The sequence below is a fragment of the Gigantopelta aegis genome, chromosome 7, assembly GCF_016097555.1.
Source record: "Gigantopelta aegis isolate Gae_Host chromosome 7, Gae_host_genome, whole genome shotgun sequence".
Lineage (NCBI taxonomy): Eukaryota > Metazoa > Mollusca > Gastropoda > Neomphalida > Peltospiridae > Gigantopelta > Gigantopelta aegis.
The window spans coordinates 41928379-41946665 of NC_054705.1; the positions used below are offsets into that span (position 1 = coordinate 41928379).

The 18287-nt window shown below is 40.0% G+C and overlaps 1 protein-coding gene across 2 annotated transcripts in view; it reads right to left on the reverse strand.

The window, feature by feature from the left end:
• LOC121377544 (putative extracellular sulfatase Sulf-1 homolog) overlaps window positions 1-18287 on the reverse strand; it is a 64607-nt gene that overhangs the window by 19106 nt on the left and 27214 nt on the right. Inside the window, exons 11-15 of one of the 2 annotated variants that reach the window (XM_041505587.1) lie at window positions 17934-18120; window positions 14614-14721; window positions 5876-6033; window positions 4109-4233; window positions 3697-3866 (exon numbers count right to left, since the gene is read on the reverse strand). In XM_041505587.1, the coding sequence (XP_041361521.1) occupies window positions 3697-3866; window positions 4109-4233; window positions 5876-6033; window positions 14614-14721; window positions 17934-18120 (748 nt within the window). Of the gene's footprint in view, window positions 1-3696; window positions 3867-4105; window positions 4234-5875; window positions 6034-14613; window positions 14722-17933; window positions 18121-18287 lie in introns of both variants that reach the window. The other variant, XM_041505586.1, reaches the window with a different exon arrangement.

Below are 18287 nucleotides of genomic sequence, written 5' to 3' on the forward strand. Positions count from 1 at the left end.
ATATGCATTTCCCCACAAACAGGAAAGCATATGCCAGTCTTTGACCAGTTGTGGTGCACTGTTTGGAATGAGAAAAACTCAGTCAGTTGAATGGAAGAAGAAGAAGAAGAAGGAAATGTTTTATTTAATGATGCACTCAACACATTATATTTACGGTTATATGACATCGGACACGTGGTTACGGACCACACAGATATTGAGGGAGGAAACCCACTGTCGCCACTTCATGGGCTACTCTTTTCGATTAGCAGCAAGGGATCTTTTATATACACCATCCCATTGACAGGATAGCACATACCACGGCCTTTGATGTACAAGTCGTGGTGCACTGGCTGAAGCGAGAAATAGCCCAATGGGCCCACTGACAGGAATCGATCCCAAACTGACCGCACAACAAGCGAGCATTTTACCACTGGGCCACGTCTCGCCCTCAGCTGAATGGATCCACTGAGGTGATTCGATCCTGCGACACAAGCACCTCAAAAGAGCACTCAACCGATAGAGCTAAATCTTCAACCTACTGAATGACAGGATTGAAAACATGATTATCCAATACCAATTAATGCAACATTCTCAGTTATAGGACTGAAGATATAAACACACAATAAAACAACAAAAATCTGCACTACGTACAAGATAGCTCGAGTTCCCTCTAGCCCTCCCCTTATTGATATGTAGTAGGCAGTGTTTGTGCCAGAAAGAAATTTTTGGGTATGGCGCTATGGAATTGAATATTCACAATGTGTGTGCTTCGTGCACCTGCTATCCCCCAACAAAGAAAATGGGTTAGGTTTAGGGTTAGGGTTAAGAAAATCATACAGTAATGATAAAGAGTCATTAATTTTGTCAAAAGGTTAACTTAAAAATATAATATCTGCAAAAAAATTGGGTATGGTGCCATACCCATTTTACCCTCTGGCAGAAACCCTGGTAGGGGAGGGCTAGAGGGAACTGTGTGTAATACTTCGGCAATCATCGATGACCAAATCGTAGCCAACTACCGTGTCTAAAATAAAAAAAACTCCTAAATCTCATGCCACAGAGCTTTAGTTTGAATATTCATGAGTCCAGTCATGACACTAAACTTAAACGTCATTAGCCAGTACCATAGTTACATGAAGAAACCCCGCCGCCTGTATGCGAAATGAATCTAATTTGCTGTACTTTCTTGTGGTGACGTAGAGCAAAGTGTGTGCCCACTACAACAAGGGCTGGGGCTACAAGTGACTCACGCTAAGTACAAGACTAAGCTATAATCACAACAAAAAGTTAACAACAAACTCAATTACAAATGGAATATTAGTCACACAACAATGTCACAGGAAAAAGCAGGAAGACTTTAAATATAATCAAGGCTTTGGGCGATTTTTTAATTTCAGACTATTCCAAGAATTTTAGGTCCGAACGGAACCCTGACACTGGATATGAAACAAAGGGACTGGAGAAAAAGAAAAGAATTAACAGATGAAAATAAAGGACAAATTAAGTCAGAACAAAACAAAAGACATCCTGACTCCAAAAGTGAAAGTTAAATTTTGTTTTGTTTAACGACACCACTGGAGCACATTGATTTATTAATCATCGGCTACTGGATGTCAAACATTTGGTAATTTTGGAATATAGTCTTAGAAAGAAAACCTGCTACATTTTTCCATTAGTAGCAAGGGATCTTTTATATGTGCCATCCCACAAACAGGATAGCATATACCACGACCTTTGATATACCAGTAATGGTGCACTAGTTGTAACGAGAAATAGCACAATGGGCCAACCGTCGGGGATCGATACTAGACCAATCACGCATCAAGCAAGTGCTTTACCACTGGACTACATCCTGCCCCCTAAAAGTGACAAAGACAGAAGGAAGAGGTAATGCTATGGATGGAAACAGGTTACAAGGGTACAGTAGACGTATTTTGCCAGTTACTGGCTGCTGGGCGGTTATAACCAGTCTACCGTAACAGGGGGAAATGCACAGGCAGAGAGGTCAGGTTTAGTATGAAAAAGAATATATGAATCAGTGAGTAACCAAGACCAGGCCTGGTGCTTACAAAACTGTCAGGAAGAAAGGAAGGAAATGTTTTATTTAACGACGCACTCCACACATTTTATTTACGGTTATATGGCATCGGACATATGGTTAAGGACCACACAGATATTGAGAGAGGAAACACGCTGTTACCACTTCATGGGCTACTCTTTCAGATTAGCAGCAAGGGATCTTTTATATGCACCATCCCACAGACAGGATAGCACATACCACGGCCTGTGTTAGTGTTACACCAATTGTGGAGCACTGGCTGGAACAGGAAGTAGCCCAATGGGTCCACCGATGGGGATCGATCCTAGATCAACTGCGCATTAAGTGAACGCTTTCCCACTGGGGTACATCCCGCCCCTAGAAAACTGGAGACTCTTAATAGAGGTTGATAAAGTAATGTCATGGTAACACCATACAAGTCGTATGTGTGTGACGTCATTAGAGATCGAGTGTTCACTCCAAAAGATTTATAAGCATGGGCCCTGGTGTATTACTTTTCCCCCGATGACAATGGCATCAAAAATTTTGTTTAGCTCCAATGTTCTCACCTTTTATGACTTTCATCACACAGGAATGAATGAATGAATGAATAATTACATTTTCTCTGCGTCTATACATTTTATGGCAATCTGATTGGTCCAGAGTTGCTTACTTTTTTTCATTCATATCTCGATGAACTGAAAAAATTTAAGCCACGCCTACCCCCCTCCTCCCCACTGACTTAAACTACTTTTGTGTAACAAGCTGGATTATTCAGGCAACCATACTCAGATATTTTGAAGAAAACATACGTGAAAGCTACAAAAGCAATAGAAAAAATGTATACAATAAATTAATGGAAAATGCTATACAACAGTAGACATGTAGATCTATACACATTGATTTAAAAAAACAACAAAAAAAAAAAAAAAAAAAAAAAAAAAAAAAAAACCCAACTTCTTCGCTAATCATGACATGAGACTAGACTGGTGGCCATAGAAATCATGTAGGAAACTTCACGCCTGTAACCTACTTGTAAGCGATGTTCTACAGTTGTTGGCGAAAATTAAACGGTTCCACCAACAATACAAATGTTAGACACGTTCCCTTCATTCACTTTCATAAAATATAAACTAAAGATGAATAGGAAATTCCTTCCAATATAACTAAATGATCCGTAAAAATGCACAGCAGCTAGAGGAAATGACGTCATTTACAAAAAATCAACTGATTCAAATAATAGTGAATGAACGTTCGCATTCTTACGTGACATAAGTATCAATGAAGTTTACACAAACAATACTACAGGCGTATTTAAAGCTAAACAAAATAAATTCAGTTATGTATTGCTCACGAATACGCGGAGTCATACAGTGTGCACATCGTTTTTTCTGTTCATACTTGCATGAACCAAAAAATAATTGCAGTCAATTCTTAAATGAATGAATGAATGAATGAATGATTGAATCTAATCCGAGACATCCATCACGAATGAATGAAAGAATGAATAAATAAATATAACCTGAGACATCCACCAGATAAATGAATGAATGAATGAATGAATGAATAAATCCATGAGAAGAACTTGGCCATTGGATGTTTAAAAAAATCAAAGTGTATACAACCATAGTTGACACCCCCCCCCCCCCCGACCCCACCCCTCAAAAATCACTGACCTTTCCAGAGCGGGGGCGTGCGCCAATGGTCGTCACTGTGTGTGAAACACTTCATGCTGGGGGCGTTGCATGTCGATCCGCGACCTTTTTTCCGCATTTTCTTCCTTTTCCGCTTCACTCGTTTCCGCATCCTTTCCACCTTCGCTGGCTTGATCATGCTGTGCTTCCGGCTAAACCAAGATAAATAAAAAATAAACATCACAGAAAATATCTGTTAAAGTCACAGACCCAAGTTTCAATACATTAACACTAAGTTTAGATAATCTACAAACCTGTCAGATATTTTACCGGCCCATCGGTCTACAGGCCGGTAGGTACTGGGTTCGGATCCCAGTCGAGGCATGGGATTTTTAATCCAGATACCGACTCCAAACCCTGAGTGAGTGCTCCGCATGTGACATGTTACTACTACCTGATTACAGAGTTCTGTTCACAGTTGCAGTCCTTGCCCTCGTTGTTGTCGATCCCGAAACCGTAGCCCAGATCTATCTCCAACGCATCATTCGGTTTCTTGTTCTTCAGATGTCGTCTGATGAACTGAAATTGACATTTACAACAATTTACTCTGCAGTTATTTTGCACCAGAATATAAACCATGAGACCGTGTAGTAGTCGAGTGGTATGTTCTTTGGCAAAATAAACGAGTGCAATAAATAGGAAGCGAAAACAACATATGTGAAGTTCTGTATTTATTATTACATACCTTCTTTTATGTTTTACAAAAACGGTTTTTAATTTAACGTCATATCAACACTTTGTTAAATCTATGATCAAAACTCCTTTCATGGATTCATTTAACGCTAAGAATCAAACTCTGTGGCAGCCTTGTGTAATGTTTCAAATACAATATGATGTCATTTGTAAATCATATATGATGTCAGTAAGTAAAAGGCGCTAAATGCAGTAAAAAGAAAAAGGGAATTCCCCATTTAAAAGTTCCGGTCCAGATTGCACATATGTGCGATACAGGATAGATTTATTACACGGTTTCAAAAGGCCTTTATCACTATAGTAAGACTGAATAGGTATGTAATAAAACATATTACTCTGTAGATACTCATGCACTTGGCGAATTTTTGTTTTGGAAGTTTAAACTTTAAAAAAATACAAAATAACATGAAAACTTTTATCATACTACAAGTAAATATTTACATGTGAAATCATGTTTGGGGATTATTTTTTGTTCTTTAAGTGGTGTTTGATCAATTGAAAAATACATTAATTTTGCAACAATTAGGGAAGGAAGAAAATGTTTTATTTAACGACGCACTCAACACATTTTATTTTATATGGCGTCAGACATATGGTTAAGGACCACACAGATATTGAGAGAGGAAACCCGCTGTCACAACTTCATAGGCTACTCTTTTTTATTAGCAGCAAGGGATCTTTTATATGCACCATCCCTCAGACAGGGTAGTACATACCACGGCCTTTGATATACCAGTCGTGGTGCACTGGCTGGAACAAGAAACAGCCCAATGGGCCCACTGACAGGGATCGATCCCAGAATGACTGCACATCGAGTAGGCGCTCTATAAACTGAGCTACACCCCGCCCTAACAACAACAAGTAAATCAGATGGAGGATGGTCAATAAATATGTGAAGTAAATCAGATGGAGGATGGTCAATAAATATGTGAAGTAAATCAGATGGAGGATGGTCAATAAATATGTGAAGTAAATCAGATGGAGGATGGTCAATAAATATGTGAAGTAAATCAGATGGAGGATGGTCAATAAATATGTGAAGTAAATCAGATGGAGGATGGTCAATAAATATGTGAAGTAAATCAGATGGAGGATGGTCAATAAATATGTGAAGTAAATCAGAGGGAGGATGGTCAATAAATATGTGAACTAAATCAGATCGAGGATGGTCAATAAATATGTGAAGTAAATCAGATGGAGGATGGTCAATAAATATGCGAAGTAAATCAGATGGAGGATGGTCAATAAATATGCGAAGTAAATCAGATGGAGGATGGTCAATAAATATGTGAAGTAAATCAGATGGAGGATGGTCAATAAATATGTGAAGTAAATCAGATGGAGGATGGTCAATAAATATGTGAAGTAAATCAGATGGAGGATGGTCAATAAATATGTGAACTAAATCAGATCGAGGATGGTCAATAAATATGTGAAGTAAATCAGATGGAGGATGGTCAATATTTACCCGCAGGTCTTCGAGGACTTTCCTGTATTCGACAATCATTTCGTCGAGACGCTCCTTGTGATCCTTCCACGCATACGGGTCTTTGTACAGTTGCTGGTCACATGATATGGTGCTGTTCGGCAGCACGCGGCAGCGCCGGTTAAACAGCTGGTCAAATCCTGCAACACAAATGTTTGTTTTGTTTGACGACACCACTAGAGCACATTGATTTATTAATCATTGGCAACTGGATGTCAAACATTTGGTAATTTTGACATACAGTCTTAGAGTTAAAGTTTGTTTTGTTTAACGACACCACTAGATACAGTCTTAGAGAGAAAACCCGCTACATTTTTCCATTAGTAGCAAGATATCCTTTATATGCACTATCCCACAGAGATGATAGTACATACCACAACCTTTGATATACCCGTTGTGGTGCACTGGCAGGAACCGGAAAGAGTCCAATGGGCTACTGATGGGGATTAAATCTAAACCGACCATGTATAAAGCGAGCACTTACCACATCATAAATATCAACTGAGTATGTAAATGGGTATTTGAGGAGGTTGATATTTTACATATTAAAAAAACACAAGTAGCGAATTCTATTATATACATAGCAATGAAATATATAGATCTACGGAAAGCATAAAAGTCATATCCGGTGAAAAGTCATATTTTCACTGTATTTTAGCTACAGTGAAAATATAGAAGTCATATTTACTTTTTGGTAAAAGTGCATGATTAAATTATCTCCCTTTGTCTCGGTTCTTCGTATTTAAATTTGATGATTACCAATGCATCTGATCGTATATGAAAAAAAAAAAATGTAATTTAAACAACTGTACCTATAAAAACGGGATACGAAGTGCAATTACGATAAAATATATAAAACAAATTGAATACAAAGCTAAATAATTATGACACAATGTAGTGTCATCGAGTTTAAGTGTAAGAATTTAACGGAGTTCGACTCGTTTTGTTTTTGTGGGAGTTTTTAGAGGATCGTTTTGTTTGCACCGCAGTATTGTTAAATAAATGTTAATAAAGATAAATTTTAATCAAATTTCTTTTTAAAAGTCTATGGTAAAGTAAATTTTCTGGCAAAGTTCCATAGGAAGAAATATATCATGACGTTACATGTTTTTGATAGGATAAGTGAAAGATATTACCAAAGAGCGAAAGATATTGTCAAAAATTAGGAAATACGTACATAATAAATAGACCATTTCATGGTGTTTTTCTGAATACGATTTTTATGTTAACTCGTGATGTGTGAAAACCATATTTTCACTCATTGCTTCGCAATTCGTGAAAATATGGTTTTCACACATCACTCGTTGACATAAAAATCGTATTCGAAAAAACCCATAAAATAGCCTCTATCTATTTATCCTATAACACTTCTAAAAATAACATTTTAATTAGATTTTTAGTAAATCACAGTACTAAAGTCGACTCCATCAGTAATATGACGTCATCATGATTAGCTCAAATTCGTTTGATGTCATGCATTTAAACTAAATGTTACAAAAACATTTCGTTCAGATGTACAGGTCTTGTTGGCTTGTAAACATATGACCCACTGACAGAAACACGTTATTACTTAGACACCTTGCAAATTTGCATATCCCTCTAAATTTGCATATCATTATTACACGGGTTAATACATTAAATTATCACATGGGTTTATAACATGGATATCATGGGTAAGTCATAGGATAAATCTGTGTAATGACACCTCCGCTCATTTTGAATGGCTATATGATGTCTAACATATGGTTATTTTGACACTTGGTCTGGAGAGGAAAGGAATGTTTGCTTAACGCCACCTCCGCTCATTTTGAATGGCTATATGGTGTCTAACATATGGTTATTTTGACACTTGGTCTGGAGAGGAAAGGAATGTTTGCTTAACGCCACCTCCGCTCATTTTGAATGGCTATATGATGTCTAACATATGGTTATTTTGACACTTGGTCTGGAGAGGAAAGGAATGTTTGCTTAACGCCACCTCCGCTCATTTTGAATGGCTATATGATGTCTAACATATGGTTATTTTGACACTTGGTCTGGAGAGGAAAGGAATGTTTGCTTAATGACACCTCCGCTCATTTTGAATGGCTATATGATGTCTAACATATGGTTAGTTTGACACTTGGTCTGGAGAGGAAATGAATGTTTGCTTAACGCCACCTCCGCTCATTTTGAATGGCTATATGGTGTCTAACATATGGTTATTTTGACACTTGGTCTGGAGAGGAAAGGAATGTTTGCTTAACGCCACCTCCGCTCATTTTGAATGGCTATATGATGTCTAACATATGGTTATTTTGACACTTGGTCTGGAGAGGAAAGGAATGTTTGCTTAACGCCACCTCCGCTCATTTTGAATGGCTATATGATGTCTAACATATGGTTATTTTGACACTTGGTCTGGAGAGGAAAGGAATGTTTGCTTAACGCCACCTCCGCTCATTTTGAATGGCTATATGATGTCTAACATATGGTTATTTTGACACTTGGTCTGGAGAGGAAAGGAATGTTTGCTTAACGCCACCTCCGCTCATTTTGAATGGCTATATGATGTCTAACATATGGTTATTTTGACACTTGGTCTGGAGAGGAAGGAATGTTTGCTTAACGCCACCTCCGCTCATTTTGAATGGCTATATGATGTCTAACATATGGTTAGTTTGACACTTGGTCTGGAGAGGAAAGGAATGTTTGCTTAACGCCACCTCCACTCATTTTGAATGGCTATATGATGTCTAACATATGGTTATTTTGACACTTGGTCTGGAGAGGAAAGGAATGTTTGCTTAACGCCACCTCCGCTCATTTTGAATGGCTATATGGTGTCTAACATATGGTTATTTTGACACTTGGTCTGGAGAGGAAAGGAATGTTTGCTTAACGCCACCTCCGCTCATTTTGAATGGCTATATGATGTCTAACATATGGTTATTTTGACACTTGGTCTGGAGAGGAAAGGAATGTTTGCTTAACGCCACCTCCGCTCATTTTGAATGGCTATATGGTGTCTAACATATGGTTATTTTGACACTTGGTCTGGAGAGGAAAGGAATGTTTGCTTAACGCCACCTCCACTCATTTTGAATGGCTATATGATGTCTAACATATGGTTATTTTGAAACTTGGTCTGGAGAGGAAAGGAATGTTTGCTTAACGCCACCTCCGCTCATTTTGAATGGCTATATGGTGTCTAACATATGGTTATTTTGACACTTGGTCTGGAGAGGAAAGGAATGTTTGCTTAACGCCACCTCCGCTCATTTTGAATGGCTATATGATGTCTAACATATGGTTATTTTGACACTTGGTCTGGAGAGGAAAGGAATGTTTGCTTAACGCCACCTCCACTCATTTTGAATGGCTATATGGTGTCTAACATATGGTTATTTTGACACTTGGTCTGGAGAGGAAAGGAATGTTTGCTTAACGCCACCTCCGCTCATTTTGAATGGCTATATGGTGTCTAACATATGGTTATTTTGACACTTGGTCTGGAGAGGAAAGGAATGTTTGCTTAACGCCACCTCCGCTCATTTTGAATGGCTATATGGTGTCTAACATATGGTTATTTTGACACTTGGTCTGGAGAGGAAAGGAATGTTTGCTTAACGCCACCTCCGCTCATTTTGAATGGCTATATGATGTCTAACATATGGTTATTTTGACACTTGGTCTGGAGAGGAAAGGAATGTTTGCTTAACGCCACCTCCGCTCATTTTGAATGGCTATATGATGTCTAACATATGGTTATTTTGACACTTGGTCTGGAGAGGAAAGGAATGTTTGCTTAACGCCACCTCCGCTCATTTTGAATGGCTATATGGTGTCTAACATATGGTTATTTTGAAACTTGGTCTGGAGAGGAAAGGAATGTTTGCTTAACGCCACCTCCGCTCATTTTGAATGGCTATATGGTGTCTAACATATGGTTATTTTGAAACTTGGTCTGGAGAGGAAAGGAATGTTTGCTTAACGCCACCTCCGCTCATTTTGAATGGCTATATGGTGTCTAACATATGGTTATTTTGACACTTGGTCTGGAGAGGAAAGGAATGTTTGCTTAACGCCACCTCCGCTCATTTTGAATGGCTATATGATGTCTAACATATGGTTATTTTGACACTTGGTCTGGAGAGGAAAGGAATGTTTGCTTAACGCCACCTCCGCTCATTTTGAATGGCTATATGATGTCTAACATATGGTTATTTTGACACTTGGTCTGGAGAGGAAAGGAATGTTTGCTTAATGCCACCTCCGCTCATTTTGAATGGCTATATGATGTCTAACATATGGTTATTTTGACACTTGGTCTGGAGAGGAAAGGAATGTTTGCTTAACGCCACCTCCGCTCATTTTGAATGGCTATATGGTGTCTAACATATGGTTATTTTGACACTTGGTCTGGAGAGGAAAGGAATGTTTGCTTAACGCCACCTCCGCTCATTTTGAATGGCTATATGGTGTCTAACATATGGTTATTTTGACACTTGGTCTGGAGAGGAAAGGAATGTTTGCTTAACGCCACCTCCGCTCATTTTGAATGGCTATATGGTGTCTAACATATGGTTATTTTGACACTTGGTCTGGAGAGGAAAGGAATGTTTGCTTAACGCCACCTCCGCTCATTTTGAATGGCTATATGATGTCTAACATATGGTTATTTTGACACTTGGTCTGGAGAGGAAAGGAATGTTTGCTTAACGCCACCTCCACTCATTTTGAATGGCTATATGGTGTCTAACATATGGTTATTTTGACACTTGGTCTGGAGAGGAAAGGAATGTTTGCTTAACGCCACCTCCGCTCATTTTGAATGGCTATATGGTGTCTAACATATGGTTATTTTGACACTTGGTCTGGAGAGGAAAGGAATGTTTGCTTAACGCCACCTCCGCTCATTTTGAATGGCTATATGATGTCTAACATATGGTTATTTTGACACTTGGTCTGGAGAGGAAAGGAATGTTTGCTTAACGCCACCTCCGCTCATTTTGAATGGCTATATGATGTCTAACATATGGTTATTTTGACACTTGGTCTGGAGAGGAAAGGAATGTTTGCTTAACGCCACCTCCGCTCATTTTGAATGGCTATATGGTGTCTAACATATGGTTATTTTGACACTTGGTCTGGAGAGGAAAGGAATGTTTGCTTAATGCCACCTCCGCTCATTTTGAATGGCTATATGATGTCTAACATATGGTTATTTTGACACTTGGTCTGGAGAGGAAAGGAATGTTTGCTTAACGCCACCTCCGCTCATTTTGAACTACGGCTATATGGTGTCTAACATATGGTTATTTTGACACTTGGTCTGGAGAGGAAAGGAATGTTTGCTTAACGCCACCTCCGCTCATTTTGAATGGCTATATCGTGTCTAACATATGGTTATTTTGACACTTGGTCTGGAGAGGAAAGGAATGTTTGCTTAACGCCACCTCCGCTCATTTTGAATGGCTATATGGTGTCTAACATATGGTTATTTTGACACTTGGTCTGAAGAGGAAAGGAATGTTTGCTTAATGCCACCTCCGCTCATTTTGAATGGCTATATGATGTCTAACATATGGTTATTTTGACACTTGGTCTGGAGAGGAAAGGAATGTTTGCTTAACGCCACCTCCGCTCATTTTGAATGGCTATATGATGTCTAACATATGGTTATTTTGACACTTGGTCTGGAGAGGAAAGGAATGTTTGCTTAATGCCACCTCCGCTCATTTTGAATGGCTATATGATGTCTAACATATGGTTATTTTGACACTTGGTCTGGAGAGGAAAGGAATGTTTGCGTAACGCCACCTCCGCTCATTTTGAACTACGGCTATATGGTGTCTAACATATGGTTATTTTGACACTTGGTCTGGAGAGGAAAGGAATGTTTGCTTAACGCCACCTCCGCTCATTTTGAATGGCTATATGGTGTCTAACATATGGTTATTTTGACACTTGGTCTGGAGAGGAAAGGAATGTTTGCTTAACGCCACCTCCGCTCATTTTGAATGGCTATATGGTGTCTAACATATGGTTATTTTGACACTTGGTCTGGAGAGGAAAGGAATGTTTGCTTAACGCCACCTCCGCTCATTTTGAATGGCTATATGATGTCTAACATATGGTTATTTTGACACTTGGTCTGGAGAGGAAAGGAATGTTTGCTTAACGCCACCTCCGCTCATTTTGAATGGCTATATGATGTCTAACATATGGTTATTTTGACACTTGGTCTGGAGAGGAAAGGAATGTTTGCTTAATGCCACCTCCGCTCATTTTGAATGGCTATATGATGTCTAACATATGGTTATTTTGACACTTGGTCTGGAGAGGAAAGGAATGTTTGCTTAACGCCACCTCCGCTCATTTTGAACTACGGCTATATGGTGTCTAACATATGGTTATTTTGACACTTGGTCTGGAGAGGAAAGGAATGTTTGCTTAACGCCACCTCCACTCATTTTGAATGGCTATATGATGTCTAACATATGGTTATTTTGACACTTGGTCTGGAGAGGAAAGGAATATTTGCTTAACGCCACCTCCACTCATTTTGAATGGCTATATGATGTCTAACATATGGTTATTTTGACACTTGGTCTGGAGAGGAAAGGAATGTTTGCTTAACGCCACCTCCGCTCATTTTGAATGGCTATATGGTGTCTAACATATGGTTATTTTGACACTTGGTCTGGAGAGGAAAGGAATGTTTGCTTAACGCCACCTCCGCTCATTTTGAATGGCTATATGGTGTCTAACATATGGTTATTTTGACACTTGGTCTGGAGAGGAAAGGAATGTTTGCTTAACGCCACCTCCGCTCATTTTGAATGGCTATATGGTGTCTAACATATGGTTATTTTGACACTTGGTCTGAAGAGGAAAGGAATGTTTGCTTAACGACACCTCCGCTCATTTTGAATGGCTATATGGTGTCTAACATATGGTTATTTTGAAACTTGGTCTGGAGAGGAAAGGAATGTTTGCTTAACGCCACCTCCGCTCATTTTGAATGGCTATATGATGTCTAACATATGGTTATTTTGACACTTGGTCTGGAGAGGAAAGGAATATTTGCTTAACGCCACCCCCGCTCATTTTGAATGGCTATATGGTGTCTAACATATGGTTATTTTGACACTTGGTCTGAAGAGGAAAGGAATGTTTGCTTAACGCCACCTCCGCTCATTTTGAATGGCTATATGATGTCTAACATATGGTTATTTTGACACTTGGTCTGGAGAGGAAAGGAATGTTTGCTTAACGCCACCTCCGCTCATTTTGAATGGCTATATGATGTCTAACATATGGTTATTTTGACACTTGGTCTGGAGAGGAAAGGAATGTTTGCTTAACGCCACCTCCACTCATTTTGAATGGCTATATGGTGTCTAACATATGGTTATTTTCACACTTGGTCTGGAGAGGAAAGGAATGTTTGCTTAATGCCACCTCCACTCATTTTGAATGGCTATATGGTGTCTAACATATGGTTATTTTGACACTTGGTCTGGAGAGGAAGGAATGTTTGCTTAACGCCACCTCCGCTCATTTTGAACTACGGCTATATGGTGTCTAACATATGGTTATTTTGACACTTGGTCTGGAGAGGAAGGAATGTTTGCTTAACGCCACCTCCGCTCATTTTGAACTACGGCTATATGGTGTCTAACATATGGTTATTTTGACACTTGGTCTGGAGAGGAAGGAATGTTTGCTTAACGCCACCTCCGCTCATTTTGAATGGCTATATGGTGTCTAACATATGGTTATTTTGACACTTGGTCTGGAGAGGAAAGGAATGTTTGCTTAACGCCACCTCCACTCATTTTGAATGGCTATATGGTGTCTAACATATGGTTATTTTGACACTTGGTCTGAAGAGGAAGGAATGTTTGCTTAACGCCACCTCCACTCATTTTGAATGGCTATATGGTGTCTAACATATGGTTATTTTGACACTTGGTCTGGAGAGGAAAGGAATGTTTGCTTAACGCCACCTCCGCTCATTTTGAATGGCTATATGATGTCTAACATATGGTTATTTTGACACTTGGTCTGGAGAGGAAAGGAATATTTGCTTAACGCCACCTCCACTCATTTTGAATGGCTATATGATGTCTAACATATGGTTATTTTGACACTTGGTCTGGAGAGGAAAGGAATGTTTGCTTAACGCCACCTCCACTCATTTTGAATGGCTATATGGTGTCTAACATATGGTTATTTTGACACTTGGTCTGGAGAGGAAAGGAATGTTTGCTTAATGCCACCTCCACTCATTTTGAATGGCTATATGGTGTCTAACATATGGTTATTTTGACACTTGGCCTGGAGAATAAAGGAATGTTTGCTTAACGCCACCTCCGCTCATTTTGAATGGCTATATGATGTCTAACATATGGTTATTTTGACACTTGGTCTGGAGAGGAAAGGAATGTTTGCTTAACGCCACCTCCGCTCATTTTGAATGGCTATATGGTGTCTAACATATGGTTATTTTGACACTTGGTCTGGAGAGGAAAGGAATGTTTGCTTAACGCCACCTCCGCTCATTTTGAACTACGGCTATCTGATATCTAACATATGGTTATTTTGACATTTGGTTTAGAAAGGAAAGCAATGTTTATTTAATGACACCTCAGCACATTATAAACCAAGGCTATTTGGTATTTAACAGGGTTATTTCGACACTTCTGGCAGAAAGTTATGCCCTGATGTCTTACCTCCAAAACCAATATTAGGTGACGACATCTTCAAGTCTATAGTGTTCGTATTGTCGTATCCCAGGGGACTTATAGATCGACGGCTACGAAGAAACTTCGGATTAAAATCTGAAAAGAAACAATACAAGATAGCATATTGATATTGATAGGAAACACAAAAAATGTCTGTTTAACAACACCAGCATATTTAAGCTTTGGCTTGGGAGGTAGGGAGAGAGAGAGAGAGAGAGAGAGAGAGAGAGAGAGAGAGAGAGAGAGAGAGAGAGAGAGAGAGAGAGAGAGAGAGAGGGAGAGAGAGAGAGACAGAGAGACAGAGAGAGAGAGAGAGAGAGAGACAGAGAGAGAGAGAGGAGACAGAGAGACATACATACACACACACACACACACACACACACAGCACATACACACCACACAGACACACATATGACACACACACACACACACACACACAGACACACACCACACACACACACATACACACACACACACAGACAGACACACACCACACACACACATACACACACACACACACACAGAGAGATTGAGACTGCTGCCACTACATAGGCCATACCTTAGAAAAAATAGCAAAGGACCTTTAAGACATCATTTTATGTACTAACAATGTACACTGCCCAATACCTCAGGTGAGTGAGTGTAACATACCAGGTTTCTTTACCTGACTACGGATGTGACAATGTACACTGCCCAATACCTCAGGTGAGTGATTGTAACATACCAGGTTTCTTCACGTGACTACGGATGTGACAATGTACACTGCCCAATACCTCAGGTGAGTGATTGTAACATACCAGGTTTCTTCACGTGACTACGGATGTGACAATGTACACTGCCCAATACCTCAGGTGAGTGATTGTAACATACCAGGTTTCTTCACGTGACTACGGATGTGACAATGTACACTGCCCAATACCTCAGGTGAGTGATTGTAACATACCAGATTTCTTCACGTGACTACGGATGTGACAATGTACACTGCCCAATACCTCAGGTGAGTGATTGTAACATACCAGGTTTCTTCACGTGACTACGGATGTGACAATGTACACTGCCCAATACCTCAGGTGAGTGATTGTAACATACCAGGTTTCTTCACGTGACTACGGATGTGACAATGTACACTGCCCAATACCTCAGGTGAGTGATTATAACATACCAGGTTTCTTCACGTGACTACGGATGTGACAATGTACACTGCCCAATACCTCAGGTGAGTGATTGTAACATACCAGGTTTCTTCACGTGACTACGGATGTGACAATGTACACTGCCCAATACCTCAGGTGAGTGATTATAACATACCAGGTTTCTTCACGTGACTACGGATGTGACAATGTACACTGCCCAATACCTCAGGTGAGTGATTGTAACATACCAGGTTTCTTCACGTGACTACGGATGTGACAATGTACACTGCCCAATACCTCAGGTGAGTGATTGTAACATACCAGGTTTCTTCACGTGACTACGGATGTGACAATGTACACTGCCCAATACCTCAGGTGAGTGATTGTAACATACCAGGTTTCTTCACGTGACTACGGATGTGACAATGTACACTGCCCAATACCTCAGGTGAGTGATTGTAACATACCAGGTTTCTTCACGTGACTACGGATGTGACAATGTACACTGCCCAATACCTCAGGTGAGTGATTATAACATACCAGGTTTCTTCACGTGACTACGGATGTGACAATGTACACTGCCCAATACCTCAGGTGAGTGATTGTAACATACCAGGTTTCTTCACGTGACTACGGATGTGACAATGTACACTGCCCAATACCTCAGGTGAGTGATTATAACATACCAGGTTTCTTCACGTGACTACGGATGTGACAATGTACACTGCCCAATACCTCAGGTGAGTGATTATAACATACCAGGTTTCTTCACGTGACTACGGATGTGACAATGTACACTGCCCAATACCTCAGGTGAGTGATTGTAACATACCAGGTTTCTTCACGTGACTACGGATGTGACAATGTACACTGCCCAATACCTCAGGTGAGTGATTGTAACATACCAGGTTTCTTCACGTGACTACGGATGTGACAATGTACACTGCCCAATACCTCAGGTGAGTGATTATAACATACCAGGTTTCTTCACGTGACTACGGATGTGACAATGTACACTGCCCAATACCTCATTGGTGTGACAGGAAATGTAACAATCACGTCAATAGTCGGCTTACATACGAAGTAATAGGTACGGTTGTACTTGGTTCTAACTTCTAAACAAAACGTGTCAAAAGTCCAATGATAATAACCTTCATGTGTTACTACACATTATCATTCGTTGATTTACGTTGGAATGTACACTATCATCTTCAAAGAAATACCAACATGGTCACACTTCGCTGTTTTTCATGAACTCGGAATACTTCGGCCGATCGTTCAAAATACCTCGGCTAATAACCTCGCTCTGGTTCGGTCGATTGGCGAAACATTGTGACTCAATACGTACATTTCCGTGTTAAGCGAGCAGCAACGGAAATGCCCGATAGTAAGGATTTCCGAATGTGACAATATGAATAGTTTGACCATTCACAGTCTGGAGCTCCACGCGGTAAGACGTGTTTGTACACTTGTGCACAATACGTGCTTTCGTGTGCTGATTGAGGGGTCCCTCATTTCGTTGTTTTTGTCAGCGAAATGAAGTTTTCTACTGGAATGTATGCGGCCATTGGAACTGATTGAACGCTGGAACGCTTCTCATTTCGACAGCCTGCACCACCAGGTTGGATTCTTTTTTAGAGAGATTCCTTGCTTCCACGTCATTTCTCCGTCTGACTGTCGACAGGTTTTTTTCGTGACTCGTATGACGGCCATTCTGCAGAACGCCACGGTTGTTCGCAAATGAACCCAATACTTCAGGTGAGTGATTATAACATACCAGGTTACTTCACGTGACTACGGATGAATTTATGTACTGACAATGTACACTGCACAATACCTCAGGTGAGTGATTATAACATACCAGGTTTCTTCACGTGACTACGGATGTGACAATGTACACTGCACAATACCTCAGGTGAGTGATTATAACATACCAGGTTTCTTCACGTGACTACGGATGTGACAATGTACACTGCCCAATACCTCAGGTGAGTGATTATAACATACCAGGTTTCTTCACGTGACTACGGATGTATTTATGTACTAACAATGTACACTGCCCAATACCTCAGGTGAGTGATTATAACATACCAGGTTTCTTCACGTGACTACGGATGAATTTATGTACTGACAATGTACACTGACAAATACCTCAGGTGAGTGATTATAACATACCAGGTTTTTTCACATGACTACGGATGAATTTCCGCTGCTTCTTTCTTTCCTGTCGGTTGATTTTCTTCCCATGTCCGACACAGGAACAGTCGGGCACCTCATCTTGCTGGGTTAGTCTGTGGTTCACCTTCTCGCGACATTTCTGTTTCTTGTACCGCCCCCCACTCTGCATGGTGCAGAACCATTTCTACAAACAACAGAAACAGTCTATATTAGAAAACATGGATGGAGGGAGCGAAGAAGGGATGGATGGATGGGTGCGTGGATGCATGATGAATGGAAGGATTAAAGGATGGATGGATGGATGGAAGGAAGGAAGGATGGATATGGATGGATGCATGGATGATGGATGGA